The sequence below is a fragment of the Salvelinus alpinus genome, chromosome 29 (assembly GCF_045679555.1).
Source record: "Salvelinus alpinus chromosome 29, SLU_Salpinus.1, whole genome shotgun sequence".
Classification (NCBI taxonomy): domain Eukaryota; kingdom Metazoa; phylum Chordata; class Actinopteri; order Salmoniformes; family Salmonidae; genus Salvelinus; species Salvelinus alpinus.
The window spans coordinates 39,907,325-39,927,169 of NC_092114.1; the positions used below are offsets into that span (position 1 = coordinate 39,907,325).

General features: G+C 46.5%; 1 protein-coding gene across 2 annotated transcripts; it reads right to left on the minus strand.

The window, feature by feature from the left end:
• Window positions 1–1,524: 1,524 nt before the first annotated feature.
• LOC139558707 (gamma-enolase-like) lies at window positions 1,525–18,792 on the minus strand. 2 transcript variants are annotated; one of them, XR_011671629.1, is made up of 13 exons: window positions 18,680–18,792; window positions 16,539–16,624; window positions 16,313–16,408; window positions 16,137–16,195; window positions 15,304–15,373; window positions 15,011–15,144; window positions 14,575–14,797; window positions 11,940–12,137; window positions 11,576–11,777; window positions 9,558–9,666; window positions 9,368–9,426; window positions 2,134–2,288; window positions 1,525–1,750 (listed from the first exon to the last, which is right to left on the minus strand). XR_011671629.1 is itself a non-coding variant. In XM_071374037.1 (12 exons), the coding sequence occupies exons 2-12, from the start codon at window positions 16,621–16,623 to the stop codon at window positions 2,219–2,221; spliced, it is 1,305 nt and encodes a 434-aa protein (XP_071230138.1). In that variant the 5' UTR covers window position 16,624; window positions 18,680–18,792; the 3' UTR covers window positions 1,525–2,218. The 2 variants fall into 2 exon arrangements, 1 of the variants encoding a protein (XP_071230138.1); XM_071374037.1 differs by having other exon boundaries at window positions 1,525–2,288.
• Between the last annotated feature and the right edge of the window lie 1,053 nt (window positions 18,793–19,845).

The window sequence follows — 19,845 nt, forward strand, 5'->3', positions numbered from 1 at the left end:
GCTTTGCTGGTGAGACTGATTTATTTAGAATTCAAGGCACACTTAACCAGAATGGCTACCACAGCATTCTGCAGCGATACGCCATCCCATCTGGTTTGCACTTAGTGGGACTATCATTTGTTTTTCAACAGGACAATGACTCAACACACCTCACACCTGTGTAAGGGCTATTTGACCAAGAGAGAGTGATGGAAAGCTGCATCAGATGACCTGGCCTCCACAATCACCCGACCTCAACCCAATTGAGATGGTTTGGGATGAGTTGGACTGCAGAGTGAAGGAAAAGCAGCCAACAAGTGCTCAGCATATGTGGAAACTTCAAGACTTGGAAAAGCATTCAAGGTGAAGCTGGTTGAGAGAATGCAAAGAGTGCAAGTCTGATATTTAACTAATTGATCTTTTGACTACTCTAGGGGAGTAGTCATACACTCATTGCCGAAATCCTGAAGTATACCTACAATAGATATACACTGACTGAACAAAACATTAAGAGCACCTTCCTAATATTGCATTGCACCAACCTTTTGCCCTCAGAACAGCCACAATTCGTATGGGCATGGACTGTACAAGGTGTCGAAAGCATTCCACAGGGATGCTGGACCATGTTGACTTGTGTCAAGTTGGCTGGATGTTCTTTAGGTGGTGGACCATTCTTGATACACATGGGAAAACCCAGCAGCATTGCAGTTGTTGACACAAACCGGTGCGCCTGGGAACTTCTACACTAACCCGTTTAAAGTCCCTTAAATCTTTTTTCTTCCCCATTCTCCCTCGGGAATTCACCTGGTCAGTCCGTCATGGAAAGAGCAGGTATTCATAATGTTTTGACACTCAGTGTATAATAGTTAGCTAAGATACACTAGCTAAATCCTTTTTTTAGGTTAGTATAGAATTGTCTGGTGATCCCATTGTGATCAATGCCATTGAGATCAACAATTATACCTTTCCTCGAGTTTCAAAGGAGTAGAACATATTAAAATATTCATGCATTTTGGAATCGAATGTCCTTTAAGAAAAATTTACCTCAGTCTTTTTTGGTGTAGAAGTGACCTCATGGTCGTTCAACAACAAAAAATATCCCGGACTCTGCCACCGTCTGCTGCTGAAACTAAACATTGGATTTACAAGCAGTTAACAAATGTGATATAATCAATTCACTTGCCAAACATAAAATAGTGTTACATCAAGTGTTTGTCATCTGCTGTGTATTTATTTGACTACTACATGGAAAGTTGTGTGTGACAGTGGGAGCATTCTGTTGCCCTCCAGTGTCTTACATTGAGAACTACAAGTAAAGCACAGCGATGTGCATTGGTTGTTGTACCAGAAAAGGTTTGAACATTTCAGTAATTTACTTTAATTTTCTCACTTTTCAAACCTTTCCATTCACATGATGTAGGAAGAAATTGCCCCCATATGCTGATCTAGGGTTATTTTTGTGTAACATTAAGATTAGGGGAGGATAAACTGATCTAGATTTGTACAACACTGATATTAATAAAATAAAAAAACACACCAATGTGGTTCAAACTGTAAATTACAATAATTTTATTTCACATATATATTTTTTTTCATGACAGTAGTTTTGTCTTTCAACAGCAATTATTTTGACAGAGCAATCAATGGAAAGTAGGGAAAGGGGAAATTGGGACTTCAAGCATGGAGGAACAGGCCCATTTCTGCAATCATAGCAACACCAGGAGAGGGAGTGTGGAGGTAACCAAGAAACAACAACAAGAACGAGGGACGACTGCAGAGCCAGAAAAGAGAGGGGGATGGAGGAGGGAGAGTTCAGTTTTGTCATCGTGGGTGAAAAAGCAAACTGTGCAATACAATATGTATTCTTTTTTTCTCTCAATCAGCCTAGTTAGTCTGTCCTTGTCGGCCATCGGTTAGTGTTTTTTGTTGTTGTATACAGCGGTGTGTATTTCTTTTTTTTTTTTAAACAAATTATTTGTGTGTATTTCATTTTCTCTTTGACACTCATCTCAGTCTTGCTTAGGTGTAATTTCTGACCTTGTGTGTCTCTATTTGCATGTTTGTGTCTGTCGGTCAGTCAGTCGGTCTCTTTAAATCTTTGTCTATCAGTCTATGTGTCTCAAAATCAGAGTAACTGTGCATATTTCATGTTACCCTGTAGTTCTTCTGTACATGTAGTTTAGAGGCTCTGAGTATAGTTGGCGGTGATGTGTCGGTCTGTCTGTCAGTCTGTCTGGTCTCACAGGGCAGTGGGGTTTCTGAAGTTATAGCCTGCAAAGCGAGCTTGATCCCCCAACTCCTCCTCGATCCTAAAGAGACCAACAGAATGGACAAAGAGAGAACGAGAAAACAGTGATACAACAGGTAAATGCATCCGACATCCATATGCTCTAGGTAAAAGCCCAGGCAATCTGAACTTAGATCTGTGGTTAGGCTAGGGGGCGACTTCTACCTGCAGCTATTAACCCAGTGATCAGGGAAATACAGTAGCCATTATTGGTTAATGCTGCTGTAATTGGGCAATCAGATCCTAGATCTGGGGTTACATACAGTGCATTTGGAAAGTATTCAGACCCCTTGACTTTTTCCACATTTTGTTACATTACAGCCTTATTAAAAAAATTAAAAAAAAAAAAAAATGTTTAAACAATCCTCAGTCTACACACAAGCCCAGGAAACAGAAATACCTTCTTTACAGACCCTTTGCTATGAGACTTGTAATTGAGCTCAGGTGTATCCTGTTTCCATTGATCATCCTTGAGATGTTTCTACAACTTGATTAGAGTCCACCTGTGGTAAATTCAATTGATTGGACATGATTTGAAAAGGCACACACCTGTCTATATAAGGTCCCACAGTTGACAGTGCATGTCAGAGCAAAAACCAAGCCATGAGGTCAAAAGAATTGTCTGTGGAGCTTCGATACAGGATTGTGTCGAGGCACGATTCTGGGAAAGGATACCAAAAAATGTCTGCAGCATTGAAGGTCACCAAGAACACAGTGGCCTCCATCATTCTTAAAAGGAAGAAGTTTGGAACCACCAAGACTCTTCCTAGAGCTGGCCGCCTGGCCAAACTGAGCAATTGGGGGAGAAGGGTCAGGGAGAACCTTCCAGAAGGACAACCATCTCTGCAGCACTCCACCAATCAGGCCTTTATGGTAGAGTGGCCCGACAGAAGCCACTCCTCAGTAAAAGGCACATGACAGCCCACTTGGAGTTTGCCAAAAGGACCTAAAGGACTCTCAGACCATGAAAAACTAAATGATTTGGTCTGATGAAACCAAGATTGAACTCTTTGGCCTGAATGCCAAGCGCCACGTCTGGAGGAAACCTGGCACCATCCCTACGGTGAAGCATGGTGGTGGCAGCATCATGCTGGGGGGATGTTTTTCAGCGGGAGGGACTGGGAGACTAGTCAGAATTGAGGGAAAGATGAACGGAGCAACGTACAGAAAGATCCTTGATGAAAACCTGTTGCAGAGTGCTCAGGACCTCAGACTGGGGCAAAGGTTCACCTTCCAACAGGACAACGACCCTAAACACACAGCCAAGACAATGCAGGAGCGGCTTCGGGACAAGTCTCTGAATGTCCTTGAGTGGTCCAGCCAGAGCCCAGACTTGAACCCGATCAAACATCTCTGGAGAGACCTGAAAATAGCTGTGCAGCGACGCTCCCAATCCAACCTGACAGAGCTTGAGAGGAACTGCAGAGAAGAATGGGAGAAACTCCCCAAATACAGGTGTTCCAAGCTTGTAGCGTCCTCTCCTAAAAGACTCAAGGCTGTAATCACTGCCAAAGGTGCTTAAACAAAGTACTCAGTAAAGGGTCTGAATACTTATGTAAAAGTCATATTTCAGTAAAAAATATATATATTTGCAAACATTTCTCAAAACCAGTTTTTGCTTTGTCATTATGGGGTATTATGTGTAGATTGATGAGGGGGAAAAAACTATTTAATAAAATGTTAGAATAAGGCTGTAGCATAACAACGTGGAAAAAGTCAAGGGGTCTGAATGCACTGTACACCTCCACCTGCAACTATTAACCCAGTGATCATCAGGGGTTATAGGAGCTGTTATTAGGAGTCATGCAATCGGATTCTAGATCTGTGCAACTTGTAACTTCTACCTGGACCATTAACCCAGTGATCAGGGTGTTATAGTGGCTGTTATCGGTTAATGCTGCTATGATTGGATAAGAGGCCCTCCCTGCCCTGCTAAGAGCCCAATGGGATTACCCTGAGCGGATCCCAGGTGACATTGGCGTGTTAGCATGAGTGTCACAGCAATTAGCTCAGTGACGCTTGTTTAGAGTGGGATGTGTATTAATACGCTCCTGGGCTACGCTCCGTCACACTCAAGGTGGAAGCTGGCCTTATATGCAGGTACAAGTCTAGATTCAGTTTACAGTAACTGAATAGTACTAACCTGACCGTAAACCATTCAAGGTGGAAAGTAAAACGGACGTTCGATCAGTGTCTAGGGGCAACGTGGTCCTACTCCTATTCTTACTTTTAGGGATGGTTGACCTGTAACAGTAGCTTGTTGGTCTCTACACAGTATATGTTAGTATATGCTTACATGCAATAATAGAAGCGTATTATTATTCCTTTGAGATGCAGTGTTTATTATGGAAATACACTAGAGTGTATAAAACATTAGGAACGCCTTCCTAATATTGCGTTGCGCCCTCAGAACAGCCTCAATTCACTGGGGTGTGGACTCTACAAGGTGTCGAAGGCGTTCCACAGGGATGCTGGCTCATGTTGACTCCAATGCTTCCCACAGTTGTGTCAAGTTGGCTGAGAGTGGATCTCTACTCCGAATAGCTTGTTCCATCTCATCCCACAGATGCTCAATTGGATTGAGATCTGGTGACTGGGCAAGCCACTGCAGTAAGCTGAATTCACTGTCATGTTATTGGAACCATTCCTGGACAATCCTAGCCTTGTGGCATGGGGCATTACCCTGCTGAAAAAATCTATTTGCAGATGGATACACCATGAAGGGATGCACCTGATTGGCAATGATGTTCAGATATCCTGTGGCATTCAAACGTTGCTCCACTTTTATCAAGGATGAAAATGCTCCACACCACCACCACCAGCATGCAATGTTGACACATGGCATGATGGATGCATGTACTTATGTGGTTTTCGCCATACCTTAGTCCTGCCAGCAGGAACCGAGATTCATCAGACCAAGTAATATTTTTCCAATTCTCCAGTGTCCAGTGTTTTCGTTCCTTAGCAACCACAGTTTTCTTGTTTTTTGAGGAAAGAAGTTGAACTCTGTACATCGTTGGCTGCCATACCCCATTCGTGTCAAGGTACGACGAGTTGTGCATTCTTTTATTGGTCTTTGGGCACCAACATTGTACTGGACTGTCAGTTGACAAACTGTGGCCCGTCTGTTATGCTGCACAATTCGTGTCAGTGTCCTTTGTCCTCTTTCATCAATGAGCCGTTTTCGACCACTGTCCTGCCGTTGGCCCGGATGTCCATTGGGTGGTGGACCATTCTTGATACACGCAGGAAACTGTTGAGCGTGGAAAAACCCAGCAGCTTGGCAGTTCTTGACACACTCAAACCGTTGCGCCTGGTACCTACTACCATACCCCGTTCAAAAGCACTTAAATATACTGAACTAAAATATCAAATATAAACGCAACATGAAACAATTTCAACGATTTTACTGAGTTACAGTTCATGTAAGGAAATCAGTCAATTGAAATAAATTCATTAGGCCCTAATCTATGGATTTCACATGATTGGGCAGGGGTGCAGCCATGGGTAGGCTGGGAGGGCATAGGCCCCACCCACTGTGGAGCCAGGCCCAGCCAATCAGAATGAGTTGAGTTTTCCCCCACAAAAGGGCTGTATTACAGACAGAAATGAACATTAAATTCTCTGGAAACAGCTCTGGTGGATATTCCTGCAGTCAGCATGCCAAATGCACACTCTCCAAAAATCTGTGGCATTGTGTTGTGTGACACAACTGCACATTTTAAAGTGGCTACAGTGCAAGGTGCACCTGTGTAATGATCATGCGGTTTAATCAGCAACTTGATATTGTCACGTTCCTGACCTGTTTTCTCTTGTTTTGTATGTCTTTATTGGTCAGGGCGTGAGTGTTGGGTGGGTAGTCTATGTTTTGTATTTCTATGTTGGGTTTTGTGTTCGGCCTGGTATGATTCTCAATTAGAGACAGGTGTGTATCGTTTGTCTCTGATTGAGAGTCATACTAAGGCAGCCAGGGTTTCACTGGGGTTTTGTGGGTGTTTGTTCCTGTGTCAGTGTTTGGGCCACACAGGACGGTTGAAGGTTAGTCACGTTTGTTGTTTTGTAGTTTTGTAGTGTCTTGTTTGCTGTTTTCATTAAAAGTATGATTAATCACCAATCCGCATCTTGGTCCGATCCATGCTCCTCCTCGTCTGAGGAGGAGAACAACAATGACTGCCTTTACAGAAACACCCACCACAACAGGACCAAGCGGATTGGAGCCGGAGGAAAGGAACTAAAGCAATGGAGAGAAGAGGAATGGAGTTGGGAACAAATATTCAACGGAGAAGGACCCTGGGCTAAGGTTGGTGGGAATCGCCGCTCGCGGGAGGAGAAGAAGGCAGCCACAGCCCAGGAGCGGTGGATTGAGGAGGCAGCACGTATGAGAGGCTGGAAGCCCGAGAGTCAGACCCAAAAATTTCTTGGGGGGGGGCACACGAGGAGTGTGGCAAAGCCGGGTAGGATACCTGAGCCAACTCCCCGTGCTTACCGTGGAGTGAGAGAGCGTCGTACTGGTCAGACACCGTGTTATGCGGTAAAGCGCACGGTGTCCCCAGTACGCGTGCTTAGCCCAGTGCGGGCTATTCCACCTTGCCGCACTGGGAGGGCTAGGTTGGGCATCGAGCCAGATGTCATGAAGCCGGCCCAACGTATCTGGTCTCCAGTACGTCTCCTCGGGCCGGCATACATGGCACCAGCCTTACGAATGGTGTCCCCGGTTCGCCAGCATAGCCCAGTGCGGGCTATTCCACCTCGCCGCACTGGCAGGGCTACGGGCACCATTCAACCTGGTAAGGTTGGGCAGGCTCGGTGCCCAAGAGCACGTGTCCTCCTTCACGGTCCGGTATACCCGGTGCCACCTCCAAGTACCAGTCCACCGGTGGCAGCCCCCCGCACCAGGCTGTCTCTCCGGGTTCTCTCTCCAGCTGCTCCCACCTGTCCAGCGCTGTCAGAGCTTTCCTCCTCTCCAGCGCAGCCAGTGCCTATACCACGCACCAGGCCTACTGTGCGCCTCAGCAGGGCAGAGTCGGCCGTCTGCCCAACGCCTTCTGCACTGCCTGTCTGCCCAGCGCCGTCTGAGCCATCTGTCTGCCCAGCGCCGTCGGAGCCATCTGTCTGCCCAGCGCCGTCGGAGCCATCTGTCTGCCCAGCGCCGTCGGAGCCATCTGTCTGCCCAGCGCCGTCTGAGCCCGTCTGCCCAGCGGCGCCTGAACTGCCCGTCTGCCCAGCGGCGCCTGAACTGCCCGTCTGCCCAGCGGCGCCTGAACTGCCCGTCTGCCCAGCGGCGCCTGAACTGCCCGTCTGCCCAGCGGCGCCTGAACTGCCCGTCTGCCCAACGGCGCCTGAACTGCCCGTCTGCCATGAGCCTGCAAAGCTGCCCGTCTGCCATGAGCCTGCAAAGCTGCCCGTCTGCCAAGAGCCTACAGAGCCTTCCGCCAGACCGGATCAGCCAGAGCCTTCCGCCAGACCGGATCAGCCAGAGCCTTCCGCCAGACCGGATCAGCCAGAGCCTTCCGCCAGACCGGATCAGCCAGAGCCTTCCGCCAGACCGGATCAGCCAGAGCCTTCCGCCAGACCGGATCAGCCAGAGCCTTCCGCCAGACCGGATCAGCCAGAGCCTTCCGCCAGACCGGATCAGCCAGAGCCTTCCGCCAGACCGGATCAGCCAGAGCCTTCCGCCAGACCGGATCAGCCAGAGCCTTCCGCCAGACCGGATCAGCCAGAGCCTTCCGCCAGACCGGATCAGCCAGAGCCGTCCAGCCAGGACCTGCCAGAGCCGTCCAGCCAGGACCTGCCAGAGCCGTCCAGCCAGGACCTGCCAGAGCCGTCCAGCCAGGACCTGCCAGAGTCCCTCAGCCAGGACCTGCCAGAGTCCCTCAGCCAGGACCTGCCAGAGTCCCTCAGCCAGGACCTGCCAGAGTCCCTCAGCCAGGACCTGCCAGAGTCCCTCAGCCAGGACCTGCCAGAGTCCCTCAGCCAGGACCTGCCAGAGTCCCTCAGCCCGGTGCTGCCCCTTATCCCGGTGCTGCCCCTTATCCCGGTGCTGGCCCTTATCCCGGTGCTGGCCCTTATCCCGGTGCTGCCCCTTCATTTAGGTGGTTTTAGTTGGAGGGTGGTCATTGGGAGGGGGATACAGAAGCGGGGAGTGACTATGGTGGGGTGGGGACCTCGTCCACCGCCAGAGCCGCCACCGTGGACAGACGCCCACCCAGACCCTCCCCTAGACTTTGTGCTGGTGCGCCCGGAGTTCGCACCTTAAGGGGGGGGTTCTGTCACGTTCCTGACCTGTTTTCTCTTGTTTTGTATGTCTTTATTGGTCAGGGCGTGAGTGTTGGGTGGGTAGTCTATGTTTTGTATTTCTATGTTGGGTTTTGTGTTCGGCCTGGTATGATTCTCAATTAGAGACAGGTGTGTATCGTTTGTCTCTGATTGAGAGTCATACTAAGGCAGCCAGGGTTTCACTGGGGTTTTGTGGGTGTTTGTTCCTGTGTCAGTGTTTGGGCCACACAGGACGGTTGAAGGTTAGTCACGTTTGTTGTTTTGTAGTTTTGTAGTGTCTTGTTTGCTGTTTTCATTAAAAGTATGATTAATCACCAATCCGCATCTTGGTCCGATCCATGCTCCTCCTCGTCTGAGGAGGAGAACAACAATGACTGCCTTTACAGATATGCCACACCTGTCAGGTGGATGGATTATTTTAGCAAAGGAGAAATGCTCACTAACAGAGATATAAACAAATTTGTGCACAACATTTCAGAGAAATACGCTTTTTGTGCGTAAGAAACATTTCTGGGATTTTTTTATTTCAGTTTATGAAACATGGGACCAACACTTTACATGTTGCGTTTATAGTTTTGTTCAGTGTATTTTGTCTTATCCATTCACCCTCTGAATGGCACAAATACACAATCTCATGTCTCAAGGCTTACAAATCCTTATTTAACCTGTAGATTTAACAGGTGACATCAATAAGGGATCATAGCATTTGTACACACAGTGTATAATGATTTATGGTTTTGAGGTGCAAATTCCATCAAGAAGCAATATAAGCCACTGAATAGCATTTGGCAGGATAGCTAAAGACGATCATGTTTGACCACTGACCTCATGAGCTGGTTGTACTTGGCCAGCCTCTCAGATCTACACGGGGCTCCTGTCTTAATCTGAGAGAGAGAGAGAGAATTAGAACAGATTTAGTGAAAGCGATACACTTTTGTGGTCAGATTTGTATAATGATCAGGGACTTCTGTGTCTGTGTGGAATGCTCCGCATGTCTCTGTGAGTGAGTGTGTACCTGTCCAGTGCAGAGCCCCACCACCAGGTCAGCGATGAAAGTGTCCTCTGTCTCTCCCGAACGGTGACTGACCATCACTCCCCAGCCATTGGCTTGGGCTAGCTTACACCTGAGAGGGAGAGAGAAGGCGTCAGGCAGATATATATAGAGAAACAGAGAGTAAGCAAGAGACAAAGAGAGAGGGATAGAGAGAGATGGAGAGTAGAATAAGCGTGAGACAACGAGGATAGGTGGGGTGTGGGCGATACACTATCAGAGAGGGTACCAAAAGGATAGTTAAATGAACGTAGGATTCTAAGTGATTAATGTCTATATTAATATATTTTAATTGAACAACTTTCAATGACCGTTGGCTGTACTTACGGTCAGGATTGATGACAACAGTTATAGATGATGGATAGCTGTAAAATGTCAATGATTGATGGCTATGAGTGTTGTAACATTTGACAGGTATATAGATGGAAGTATTGGCTATATAAATATGACTGATTGATGATCATGTGAATGTAAAAAAGCTCATTATTTTCTTAATTAAATTATATTTTATTTGAGCAGGTAATCACCATTGACATCTCTTTCTCAAGGACTTCCAACCTGACCAAGAGACAGACGTGATGATTGACGCTACATAAATGTGTATGAATGACATCACACTTAACTTGAACCCTACCTACTAGAGGTATTTTGGACCCGTTCCTAAATGGACCTGGGGCTTTCCCACTCGGGCCAAATATGCATAAATAACAACTGTAAATATAGAGACACGTTCTGAACCGACTAGACCTGTTCCGTATAGACCTAGTCGGATCCAGACCCGGTCCGATCCAAGTGAGGGAAGCAGTAGTAAAGTAATTTTTTAAGCTACTTTATTAACCGGAGCTGGGAGGGGCCGTACCCTGAGCGAGTGACACAGGGAGGAGGGAGCGAGAGACGAGAGACAGCAACCAAGCCGACTCGCGCTATAGTAGACTAATAGCTGCCAAATCTAGGTTATTTATCATCAAATATGATTACGTTGTACCTGTCTTGACTGCATCAAACCGGGAGAAGCTAGTTAAGCTAGCTAACGTTAGCTGCATTGCATACACTTTATAATCCTAGTTACAAATAACAACAACTCTATATAGAATATTAAGTAGCAGCCTACCTGTTGGCTCTTGGTCATTGTAGTCTATCCTTCTCCTTTAACTTTTCATTCCGTCCATCTTCCATTGATTAGATGTCTAACTTTTGCTACACATAGCAAGGCTCTATATGACTGTAGACTATTGCCGCTTTGACGACTCATGATTGGCCAACAAGAGCAGCAGCATAAATTACAACAGTTCTAGTTCTCACTACCGCAGCAGTCGCGTTCAGATCTGTATGGTTCCTTCCGGACAAGTCAGTTAAAATTACACATAACCAAGACCCGTGACAATCATATCAGATCCGACCAAGACCGTGACATTTTAGCAGAATTACCTACCTCAGCGGTCCCAAACTCTGGTCCTCCAGTACCCTCAACAGCACACATTTATGTTGTAGCCCTGAACAAACATATCTGATTCAACTCATTAAAGGGCCTGATAATTAGTTGACAAGTTGAATCAGCTGCTTGTCCTGGGCTACAATAAAAATGCTACTGTTGGGGTTACTCAAGGACCAGAATTAGGAACCACGGACCGACGTCATTAGAGCTACATAACCTTGTTATAGAGCATCATAGTGTTCCTCCTATATATTACTAAGTAATTCATCTCTTTTTCAAGGACAACCTAGCCTGGCCAAGTGACAGAGATTGACATCTATATACAAGTACAGTGGGGCAAAAAAGTATTTAGTCAGCCACCAATTGTGCAAGTTCTCCCACTTAAAAAGATGAGAGAGGCCTGTAATTTTCATCATAGGTACACTTCAACTATGACAGACAAAATGAGAAAACAAATTTGCACAATTGGTGGCTGAATAAATACTTTTTTGCCCCATTGTATATCAACGTGATGGATTGACTGGTCATGTGACGTGGGGTCACTTACGCCTGGATGGCTTCAGTGACAGAGCCAATCTGGTTGACTTTGAGCAGTAGGCAGTTGCAGGCCCGCTCCTCGGCAGCCTTCTCTATCCTCTTGGGATTGGTCACCGTCAGGTCGTCCCCAACAACCTGGATGCCCACGGAAGCGGTTAGGCGGGACCAGGCGGCCCAGTCGTCCTGGTCAAATGGGTCCTCGATGGACACCACTACAAAGGGGACAAAGTTCTTGTGTTATCTCTGTCTAGTTTTTTAAAGATTATGCACTGTGTGTGTCTTTTTTTAAACTCTCAAATAAAATAAATTAATAAATTAAATTCATGTTCGATTGAATTAAGAATCTAATAGGTGTCAGATAACCTTCTACCTACCTGGGTAGTCGTTAACGAAGCCTTGGTAGATGTCTGACAGCTCCTCTCCACTGATGTGTCTGTCAGCGTCCGGAGGAGACTTGAAGTCCAGGTCGTACTTCCCCTCGCGGTAAAACTCGGACGCCGCCACATCCATCCCGATCACCACCTTATCCGTGAAGCCCGCTTTCTCGATGGCTGTCTTTATCAGCTCCAAAGCTGAAGGGAGAAACAGAAAGAAGGAGGGAAGGAAAGAAAGAACGAGAGAGGAAGGGTGTAAGGGTAGACTCTACCTAGCATCTGAACCACTCCGTTTCTGCTTTAGCAAACTTGTCTTGTCGTTTGTTTGGTGAGATGATGCTGCTGTGTTGCTGAAAGCAGAAATAGTAAAGTATCCACGCTGGGGTGGGGTTGAGAGTGAGGCAGAAAGGTTGCAAGAATACACGCCGATTCTGTTCTAGATGCTTGAGAGATACTACAGACCAAAATCTATTCTAAGAGGCTACAGCTGACACTGCTTTAGGCTTTTCACACTTATTTTTGATCTTGCCAGGGTTCTGACTTCCTGTCACACCTAGCTACTTATTCAATAGTGGGATAGCGGCATCATTCTTAGCCCAAGGCCCAGGGTTATCACACACATACACCAATGCAAGCTCAAGTACAAGCTTAAGCGCTCACACACACACACAGTTAGTCCAAAGATCATCTGATACACATTGCCTTGGCTATTGGGAAATGTGAGAACACATCGTGACAAACATACAGATGGGCAGACACTGTCACAGAGGCAGGTTGCAAACTCATTGCCATCTTAGGATTTATGATTTAATTTCTGCAGCGTAGAATAGTTTGTGGGTGAGAAGATTTTGTCTAGTGGTATTATGCACATACAGAATATTAACATTGGCACAGTCCACTATTTTCAAACTGCCCCCAAGAGAATGTATAATTTGAACTCTGGTCAAAGGGTTACCAGAGTCGTGTTCAGTTGAGCACATAGCAAAATGTTTTTAAACAGATTTGTACCGCGGATGTCTCGCTCGGGAATCTAACGGCTTAACCATTATAAACTCAGCAAAAAAAGAAACGTCCCTTTTTCAGGACCCTGTCTTTCAAAGATAATTCGTAAAGATCCAAATAACTTCACAGATCTTCATTGTAAAGGGTTTAAACACCGTTTCCCATGCTTGTTCAATGAACCATAAACAATTAATGAACATGCACCTGTGGAACGGTCGTTAAGACACTAACAGCTTACAGACGGTAGGCAATTAAGGTCACAGTTATGAAAACTAAAGACACTGAAGAGGCCTTTCTACTGACTCTGAAAAACACCAAAATAAAGATGCCCAGGGTCCCTGCTCATCTGTGTGAACGTGCCTTAGGCATGCTGCAAGGAGACATGAGGACTGCAGATGTGGCCAGGGCAATAAATTGCAATGTCCGTACTGTGAGACGCCTAAGACAGCGCTACAGGAGACAGGACGGACAGCTGATCGTCCTCGCAGTGGCAGACCACGTGTAACAACACCTGCACAGGGTCGGTACATCCGAACATCATACCTGCGGGACAGGTACATGATGGCAACAACAACTGCCCAAGTTACACCAGGAACGCACAATCCCTCCATCAGTGCTCAGACTGTCCACAATAGGCTGAGAGAGGCTGGACTGAGGGCTTGTAGGCCTGATGTAAGACAGGTCCTCACCAGACATCACCGGCAACAACGTTGCCTATGGGCACAAACCCACTGTCGCTGGCAAAAGGTGCTCTTCACTGACGAGTCGCGGTTTTGTCTCACCAGGGGTGATAGACGGATTTGCGCTTATCGTCGAAGGAATGAGCGTTACACTGAGGCCTGTACTCTGGAGCGGGATCGATTTGGAGGTGGAGGGTCCATCATGGTCTGGGGCGGTGTGTCACAGCATCATCGGACTGAGCTTGTTGTCATTGCAGGCAATCTCAACGCTGTGCATTACAAGGAAGACATCCTCCTCCCTCATGTGGTACCCTCCCTGCATGCTCATCCTGACATGACCCTCCAGCATGACAATGCCACCAGCCATACTGCTCGTTCTGTGCGTGATTTCCTGCAAGACAGGAATGCCAATGTTCTGCCATGGCCAGAGAAGAGCCTGGATCTCAATCCCATTGAGCACGTCTGGGACCTGTTGGATCGAAGGGTGAGGGCTAGGGCCATTCCCCCCAGAAATGTCAGGGAACTTGCAGGTGCCTTGGTGGAAGAGTGGGGTAATATCTCACAGCAAGAACTGGCAAATCTGATGTAGTCCATGAGGAGGAGATGCACTGCAGTACTTAATGCAGCTGGTGGCCACACCAGATACTGACTGTTACTTTTGATTTTGACCACCCCTTTGTTCAGGGACACATTATTCAATTTCTGTTAGTCACATGTCTGTGGAACTTGTTCAGTTTATGCCTCAGTTGTTGAATCTTGTTATGTTCATACAAATATTTACACGTTACGTTTGCTGAAAATAAACGCAGTTGACAGTGAGAGGACGTTTGTTTTTTTGCTGAGTTTATCATTAAAATCCCTGTAGTCCAATGGTGACAATTGGGCTTATCGGGCTCAGGCAGGTCTGCCCCTCACAGGACTGTGATTCTCTAAATCAACTCTGCTACACTTACCCTCACTGTTCTCCAGGATATTGGGGGCGAACCCCCCTTCGTCACCCACGTTGGTAGCATCCTGGCCGTACTTCTCCTGGATCACCCCCCTGAGCGTGTGGTACAGCTCCGAGCCCACCCGTAGCGCATCCTTGAAAGACTCCGCCCCCACAGGAAGTACCATGAACTCCTGCATGGCTAGCTTGTTGCCCGCGTGGGAGCCGCCGTTGATCACGTTGAACGCCTGGAAAGGAGATGAGAGGAGACAGAAGGGAATTAGCAGTTAGGCCAATACCCATGTTCAGCAGGTACGGTGCAGTACATTTCCCGTACTTTTTTCATATACAGTATATGTTACTTTTATCATACATACCATTATGTTTCAGTGTTAATTATTGTTATTATACTACACCACCTCCTCCTCTGATATGACAGTTATATAAGTAGAGTCTCTCACTGGAACTGGCAGCACCAGCTCTGTGTTTCCCGCCAGGTCCGCAATGTGACGGTACAGGGGGACCTCTTTCTCTGCTGCACCAGCCTTGCAAATGGCCAGGGAGATTCCCAGGATAGCATTAGCACCAAACTGAGCTGTCGACGATGAAGGAAATGTGATCAATTCCAAAAGGGCTACCAAAATCTAGGTTCAGACAAAAGCCCATTCTCTCAGTTAATGGTGGACCTGAATTGATCAGGGGATACAGCTTGACACATTTGATCTGTTTCTCTGGTAGGAACCTGGAGACTCACACTTGTTCTCTGTGCCGTCCATTTCAATCATCGTGTTGTCCAGTTGTTCCTGCTCCACAACACTGATACCCTATGGGACATATATTTATAAGCGTATTAAAACGTTATTTAAATTGATATGTCATCGAGGCCCAATTCTCTTCTTCAACAAATGGATGGATAACCCGCAACATATGGCGACTGCATACAAGAAAGATCTCATATTTGCAGCCACCTTTGAACTATGAGCCAAACCCTCAAAAGTATTACCTCTTGCACATATCATAGATATAACAGATTTGCTTGTATAGAATCAGAGTACAACAACATTAAGTTGTAAGATGTTCATCTCATTTCTATATGCATTCTATACCTACATTCTATACCTACATTCTATAAGTGCAGCACAATGGCAATGTGATTTTCGTACGTTGCATCAATGCGTTTTTACTGGCTAACTGCATCCCAATATTTATTTTCCACTCAAATCTTCCTCAGCATAAATTTCTCTCTCTGTCTGTGGCTCAGCTGTCTGAATCATAAATACACACACAAACAATAAGACACACACACAACAATTACTCCATACTCTTAAATCACTCATACCAACACATCCCCATTTCACTGCACCTATCTGGTGTTTGTGACCATAAAACACATGTTCTTTTTTTCTTCCACTGTCCTTGGTCCATCTTCACACATTCCTTTATCTACGCCTGTCTGGATAGGTCAATCACATCCACTCAGCTTCCTGAAAGTCCATCCGGAGGTGATGGTTATCTGCAGATCAATATGTACTCACACTAAAACATGATCACTGTCACCTAGCTGGCAAAACACAGTCCCCAACTCACCGATGCTATGAGGGCAGGAGCCAGAGTGTCATTGATGTGGCCCACTGCCTTGAGTACACCTAGAGCAGAGAAAGAAGGCAGATAGGAGAGAAGATGGTGAAGGAGGGACAAACATCATTCTGTTTACTCAAGCATTTGATATACATGCACTCGCGAGCGCACGAACACAAACAAACCTTTGCCCTTGTAGCGGCTCTTGTCTCCATCCCTCAGCTCTAGAGCCTCATAGATACCTGTGGACGCTCCACTGGGCACTGCAGCCCTGAAAAGACCTGAGAGAGACAGAGAGAGAGAGAGAGGCGAGGGAGGTCCTCTTTAGAATTTATCATGGCTTTTGGCAAGTCTTAGCTCTCTTTGTGTGGTGTGATGCTCAGCTTTGCAGACAGGCATGAGAGAGGTCACCTTTCTCTGTGCACAGGTCCACCTCCACAGTGGGGTTTCCTCGGGAGTCCAGGATCTCCCTCGCAATGATGCTCACAATTGACATCCTGTGAAAGAGAGAGCGAAAGGAAGGAGAGAAAGAAAGAGAGAGAGGGGGGAAGATATCTATTTTTACCATTACATTTGCACATACAGTAAGGAAATGAATAATGAAAGTGTAAATGAAGTGTGCAGAGAGGGACATTACGATTGCTATAAACCCGTCATGATTTATGAGAGCATTCCAACATGTAAAGTCGCAAGACATCCAACAGTAGGAATTGAATTGATTTTACAATGTGTCGTGTACCAGAAGGTTAGATGGAGTCCATGATGCTAAAAGACATTGCTCACTCAAGACACTATTCCGCTATCAGGACTGAGAGTTGTGGAATCTGTGGTGAGTGACTCAAGCTAAATGACGACATCGTTCCTAGTCGCCTGGCTCACGACTCCATGAGACACAGGGAATCCGTCACTGCCATTGGTCAAGATTGGACCATCAGCGCCTAGCCCACCATCACAAGCATTATCCAGAAATCCACAGTTAGGAAGGTTTTGCAATTTTAGAAATCATTTCATTAAATTCTACTCATTTTGCCATGGGGCGGAGAGAAAAATATGCAGGGCCGGGCTCTGACTGCATGTGTGGGTATGGATGTGGGTACGGATGTGGGTACGGATGTGGGTACGCAGACCCGCCAGCCACTGCGGCCCCTCAAGATGAGCTCAGATTATTTTGTGACCTCCACCACCATCAAAGTTGCCCATCCCTGCCCTATGGTGTCCCATATGATGTCATTATCATTTTCCTTATTAATAGTAATTAGCCCCTAATAGTCGTTTATTTTGATCAACCAAATAACAAGGATTCCCTACAGAACTGCACAGCTATGTGATCTCCTGTTTTCACAAAAAGACTGAAATGCTGCAGCAGCTGAACATTGCTGTCTATAAACGTATGTGCGTCGCTGTATGTTTTTCACTGACATTTTTGTGGTGGACAAATATATCATACATTCCTTTCAGCCCCTATGTTTTCAGTCACTATCAATGTACTTAACCATATGTTGTTCATGTAAATGCTTGTAATTTAATGGTGCCACAATATGCATAAATCCACTTTCAGCCCATCATCAATCAGCCCCATTATCGGGACTCAAATGAATGCAGCCGTAAGTTATATAACCCCCCCCCCCCCCCAGCAGTTTGCCGTATGAGGACACCCATGTCCACACCAAACCTACTGTAGATTGCAGCACTCAGCACAAATACCCAGAGAGAGCAAGATAGAGAGAGGGAGGAGGGAGAAGGGGTTGGGGCGATGGGGAGAAAAATAGATAAATAATTAAATCCCTCCTTTTGGCTGAAGAACAGAGGAGATTCAGAGATGGAGGAGAGGGTTGGTTGGGTAAAAAGGAGAGCAGGGGGAGAGAGAGAGAAGCAGAAGGCTTATTTTCGCAGGATTGGCACCGATTGGACACACACTGACACAGACGCATGGAGAGCAGTCAAACGCACGGCACACACACACACACACACACTTTTGCAGACGCTGACACTATCCCTCTTCTCTCTCACACATTCACTGTACACACACACGCATCCGTACACATAGTGATACAGACATTCAAGGCTCTCTTCATCCCCTTCACTGTCTCTCAAAACACACAAACATGCGCGCACGCACACACACTCAAGAGACGTATAGAGCTCTCCCTTCCTCTACCTGCCTCATAGACACATATGCTAGCTCAAACACAATCACATTTTCTCCACACACACAGAGAGGCACCGTCAAAGAACCCAGACACTACAAAAATGCTCTTATAGAAACTGACACACATGTATACACAGTAGACACACACACACTCACAGTGAACCAATAAAACACCTAGAACTCAGTGCCAGGGCTGACACATTAGTTAGCATACACAACCGTAACACCTCACATACAGAACTAGGCAAGCAGCAGCATCACCCCAACCCACTCCAACACAGAACATCTCTGCTACTGGGATGCAATCAATACCAGATGCAGGAATAAAACAGGGGATGACAGAAAGTCTGGAGAATGAAAATAGAGAGAGGAAGAGAAGAGAATGAGGATTTTCCATTGTTACCTGACGTCTGTATGTTCCGCCTAATAGGGATAGCCAGAAAATACTGGAGAGAGAGGGAGCGAGAGGGAGAGAAACAGAGAGGGAGGGGGAGAAACGGAGAGAGAGAGGGAGAGCAAAGGAGGAAAACAGGGAGGGGGTAAAATCTGTGACAGAAGGGGGAGGGGATGACGGGATGACTCACAATAAGATGCTGAGAAAAGAGGAGAGAGGGAAGAGAGAGGAGGGGGAGGTCAAGGGGATTGACTAATTAGACGGAAAGAGGGACGAAGGAGAGGTGGATCGGAGAGAAAAAGACAGGGTACTGCATTTGGAACTGCAAATCAGCTGTAAAAATAGAGAGGGGAAGGAAGAAGTGGAAAGGGTCTGTCTACCCCCTTCTCTCTCTTATCTAGCTTCATCTCTCATCTAGCTTCATCTCTCTCTCTTATCTAGCTTCATCTCTCATCTAGCTTCATTTCATCTCTTTTTTCCCTCTCTCATCTAGCTTCATCTCACTCATCTCTCATCTAGCTTCATCTCTTTCGTTCCTCTCGCTTCATCTCTCTCATCTCTCTGTCATCTCCTTCTTTCTTTCATGATCCTGCAAAGGCAGTGTAGTCGGTATATAAGGCACCATCTATATACACTATTACATAATCTATACTAAACACAGGCACAGCAATGATGCACCTACAGTGTATACCATTTCTTATACACTCAGTGGCCAGTTTATTACGTACACCAACCCGTTCACGAAAATGGATCGCTCCTACAGACATAAAAGCAGGCAGATGGGCATCGAGGCATTCAGTTACTGTTCGATTGAACGTTAGCATGGGCAAAACGAGTGACCTATGAGACTTTGAGCATGGTATGATCGCCGGTGCCAGGCGCGCCTCTTCCAGTATCTCAGAAACGGACGGGATTTTCACACACAACAGTGTGTTTACCGAGAATGGTGCGACAAACAAAAAACATCCAGTCAGCGGCAGCCCTGTGGGCGAAAACAGCTCGTTGTTGAGAGGTCAAATGACAATGGCAAGAATCATGCAAGCTAACAGGCAAATAACGGCGCATCTCGGATGCACATCTTGGAACGCGTCGATCCTTGTCACGGATGGGGTATGACCACACTGGGTTCCCCTCCTATCAGCCTAAAACAATAAGAAGCTGCTCCAGTGGCGACG